Source organism: Caretta caretta, chromosome 11, assembly GCF_965140235.1.
Source record: "Caretta caretta isolate rCarCar2 chromosome 11, rCarCar1.hap1, whole genome shotgun sequence".
Classification (NCBI taxonomy): domain Eukaryota; kingdom Metazoa; phylum Chordata; order Testudines; family Cheloniidae; genus Caretta; species Caretta caretta.
The window spans coordinates 63,844,977-63,849,356 of record NC_134216.1 but is presented as its reverse complement, the minus strand read 5'-3'; the positions used below and the strand labels follow the sequence as shown (position 1 = coordinate 63,849,356).

General features: G+C 62.1%; 1 protein-coding gene across 1 annotated transcript; it reads left to right on the top strand.

Annotated features, from left to right (window-relative positions):
• Window positions 1-1,847: 1,847 nt before the first annotated feature.
• FZD5 (frizzled class receptor 5) lies at window positions 1,848-4,125 on the top strand. The gene has a single exon (XM_075118114.1). The coding sequence runs from the start codon at window positions 2,142-2,144 to the stop codon at window positions 4,032-4,034; it is 1,893 nt and encodes a 630-aa protein (XP_074974215.1). The 5' UTR covers window positions 1,848-2,141; the 3' UTR covers window positions 4,035-4,125.
• The last annotated feature ends 255 nt before the right edge of the window (window positions 4,126-4,380 follow it).

Sequence of the window (4,380 nt, the reverse complement as noted above, 5' to 3'; positions counted from 1 at the left end):
TATACAGAAGTGAGAGCGTAATGGGATGTTCTCTGGGATACGTTCCAAAAGGAGTTCTCGTCTTCCTGAGCTAGCCCGGCAGCGATTCACTCCTGAGACATCCCTAGCTGCAGTGGCCCAGGCTCCAGCCAAACCGTCATTGTGCATCAGCAAGATAGGTACCATCACCCAAACCTTGACTAAGGAAGGGCTGTTTACATGAATAATAATCTCTTTTAGACACAATTACACAGAGCAGACTTTGCAATCTACATGCTGTTTCTGTATTTGTTTCCTGCTCTGGTTCTTTCTGGTTCAGTGTAGAGGGGGCTAGTTTAGCAGACTGCCTAGGGAAATAGGTGGTTGAAGGCCTGGAGATGTGCACCAATTCCCACTGCTTCATCTTACATGCCAAAATCCTACTCTGCTTTGTGTCCAGTGAGTGAAGTGGGAAAAGTTAATGGAGGGAGCAGGACAAAGATACTGCACCTTTGAGGGATGGGAAGTGAAGGGAGCAGTGAGGAGATGAAGAGGAAAAAGTAAGTTTCAAGAGCTGCTTCTTTCCTGGGAGTGTCAAATTCCCCACTGAATTTAATCTGTGCCCCTGCATCAGATACTCAGCGCTCATGGTCTGGTATCTAAGCGAAACTGGGAGCTGTTGAATCAGCTTTTTATCAAAGAAAGTGAGCTGACCCGGGGCGGTAGGGCCACGCACTGCTGCTGAAAGAGCAGCTGGGATTCTGCAGGGCCAGAAAGAGCTAGATGAGAGTCCAAGAGACCAGCAACTCCAACAAGAGGAACCCAATTAGAAAAAACGAACAAATAGATTCAAAATAGCTCAGACAAGGGGTTTATAAATGTTTCCCTGCTAAGTTTGCTTTTCATAGCGGAAGGATATGTTGGAGGAACGTCCAAAACCTGTTGTTTGTGAGTTTTTAAATGAAATGTATAATTAATGAGAGATCGGGCTCTCCAGCGTATGCATTAGTAGGTTATTGATGCACTTCTTAGGTGTTGAAAGCACAAAGCCACAGCTTATTTCTATCCTGTTCCTTCCTGTTCTCTTCACTTTAACTTATCTCTGTGGAGGGAACTAAGTTTGTTTCAATGAGTGCCATTATCCCAGTCCACCTATTGCCAAGCTTATATATAAGGTTACATAAACTATCGTTGCGTACCTGCAAGGGGTGAACAACATCTCAAGCATATTAAACATAGGATTCTTTTCGAGATGTTGAAATATTAGGAAATTAAAATATTGGGACACCTAGAATGTTTCAAGAGGCACTGTCATCTTACAAATCCTAGGCTGAGATTTTAAAAAGTCCTCATCTGTGTTATTAATCAATAGTTGTGACTGTGACAGATCTAGCCTCCTTTATAGGTTTGTTTACTGTTTAGGTTTGCGGGAGCTGCAAAGAGACTCTTTGCAAGTCAGTTTCGGGCTGTGGGTCTCATGCACTGGCACAGTGTTGTGATGTTGTGCAACCAGGGCAAGGGAAGGGCCACATCGCAACACCCACCTTTGCATTTGACAGGGCAAGTCACTTCCCCCACCCGTGCCTGTGTTGAGCTGAGGGCTCAGGTGCTCCAGGGTGGCCTGGATGGGGAGCTGTGCCTGAGAAGGACTGTGGCAGTGGCTTCCCTTTGGAAGCTGAGACTCCCCGGTTGCTCGGGGAAGGGCCCCAGTTCAAGCAGATTCAGAGGTGGGGCGCCCCGTCCAGCGCCGCTGTGTGCCCCAATGGGAGGGGGGGAATGAGAAGCTCCCTCGGGGAATCACCATGGGGAGTGGGTGGGGCTAAACGCGGAGGGGCGTGGCCAGCAGGCGAAGGGGCGGGGCTGCAGCCCGTGCATTTCAACTCAGGTGGCCGTGGCCGGGGCTCCACTCCGCCCGCGCCGGCTGTCGGGGTGGCGGTCGCTGCAGCGAGGGCCGGGGCCGGAGCCCGCGGGCGGCAGAGCGCAGAGGCGGCAGAGGGCGGGCCACGCGGTGCCGGGCGCCCGGGGCAGCCTGATGCCCTGCCCTCCCGGCCGGATCGCAGCGGCCGGGGCAGCGCTCCCCTTTCCCCTTCGCTGCAGGTGGCTGCCCGCGGCCATGGAGCCCGGCGTGCGGGGGCAGCGGGCCGGCCGGGGCTGAGCGCCGAGCCGCCCGGCGCGGGCGGGCCATGCCCCAGGGGCCGGGCTCGGCGCAGGGACCGCTGCCAAACTTCTCCGCGAGCCGAGCGCCGCCCGTGCCTAGGCAGCGCCCCGGCCCGCCGGACTCGGGGTCCCCGCCGGCGGCGGCCGGGGAGAGACTCCGCAGCTCCTGCCCGAGCTCGTCTGCTGCTGCCCCGGGCCAGCCGCGGCGCGCTGCGCTCACCATGGTCGGCGCCGGCCGGGGGCTCCTGAGCCTGCTGCTGCTGCTGCGGCTCCCGCCGGTCGCGGCCGCCGCCGCCAAGGCGCCCGTGTGCCAGGAGATCACGGTGCCCATGTGCAAGGGCATCGGCTACAACCTGACCTACATGCCCAACCAGTTCAACCACGACACGCAGGACGAGGCGGGGCTGGAGGTGCACCAGTTCTGGCCGCTGGTGGAGATCCAGTGCTCGCCGGACCTGCGCTTCTTCCTCTGCAGCGTCTACACCCCCATCTGCCTGCTGGACTACGCCAAGCCCCTGCCGCCCTGCCGCGCCGTGTGCGAGCGGGCCAAGGCCGGCTGCTCGCCCCTCATGCGCCAGTACGGCTTCGCCTGGCCCGAGCGGATGAGCTGCGAGCGGCTGCCGGCGCTGGGGGACCCGGACACGCTCTGCATGGATTACAACCGCAGCGAGCCCACCGCCCCGCCGCCCGCCCTGGCCAAGCCCACCCGCGCCTCCAGGGGGCCCCAGAGGAGCCTCGCCCCGGGCGGCGGCGCGGACTGCGGCCGGGCGTGCCGCTGCACCGAGCCCTTCGTGCCCATCGCCCGCGAGTCCCACCCGCTCTACAGCAAGATCCGCACCGGCCAGGTGCCCAACTGCGCCGTGCCCTGCTTCCAGCCCTACTTCACCCAGGACGAGAAGACCTTCGCCAGCTTCTGGATCGGGCTCTGGTCCATCCTCTGCTTCCTCTCCACCTCCACCACCGTGGCCACCTTCCTGATCGACATGGAGCGGTTCCGCTACCCGGAGCGGCCCATCATCTTCCTCTCCGCCTGCTACCTCTTCGTCTCGCTGGGCTACATCGTGCGGCTGGTGGCCGGCCACGCCAGCGTGGCTTGCAACCAGGAGTACCGCCACGTGCACTACGAGACCACGGGCCCCGCGCTCTGCACCACGGTCTTCCTCCTGCTCTACTTCTTCGGCATGGCCAGCTCCATCTGGTGGGTGATCCTGTCCCTCACCTGGTTCCTGGCCGCCGGCCTGAAGTGGGGCAACGAGGCCATCGCCGGCTACTCCCAGTACTTCCACCTGGCCGCCTGGCTCATCCCCAGCGTCAAGGCCATCGCCGTGCTGGCGCTGAGCTCGGTGGACGGGGACCCGGTGGCGGGGGTCTGCTACGTGGGCAACCAGAACCTGGACAACCTGCGGGGCTTCGTGCTGGCCCCCCTGGTGGTCTATCTCTTCACCGGGACCCTCTTCCTGCTGGCGGGCTTCGTCTCCCTCTTCCGCATCCGCAGCGTCATCAAGCAAGGGGGCACCCAGACCGACAAGCTGGAGCGGCTGATGATCCGCATCGGCATCTTCACCGTCCTCTACACGGTGCCGGCCACCCTGGTGGTGGCGTGCTACGTGTACGAGCAGCACTACCGGGAAAGCTGGGAGGAGGCGCAGACCTGCTCCTGCCCCGGCGACCCGCGCAAGCCCAAGCCGGACTACGCCGTCTTCATGCTCAAGTACTTCATGTGCCTGGTGGTGGGCATCACCTCGGGCGTGTGGATCTGGTCCGGCAAGACGCTGGACTCCTGGCGGCGGTTCACGGGGAAGTGGTGCCGGGGGAGGAAGCCCGCCTTGTGCACCGAAGCCGGCTCCGCTCTGACCGGGCGGGCTGCGGGGGCGCCCTCCGCTTCCTACCGCAAACCCGTCCCGCTCTCTCAGGTGTGACGAGCACCCGGCCGGCTCACGGGACCGGGCCAGAGCGCCCCGCTCCAGGCTTTGCGACGCGCCAGGGGGAGCTGCGCACCGGGGGCGCGGAGGGCGGCGGCTTCACCCCGCGCTTTGGGACGGGCGGGGGGTGCTGCTGGGCCGCGCCCGAGGCCCACCGGCCGGAGGGGGGAAGAGCTGCCTGCTGAGGCCGGCCACGCTGGAGGTACAGCCCCGCCAAGGGCCGCTGTACAGTACCTGGGCTTGCGGGTAACTCCAGCCGATCTGTTGCGCCCCTCGGGCGGGTACCAGCAGGGCCCTTGCTCTAGGGGTGGCTGGGAGACTTCAGGCCGAGCTGGCCACGGGC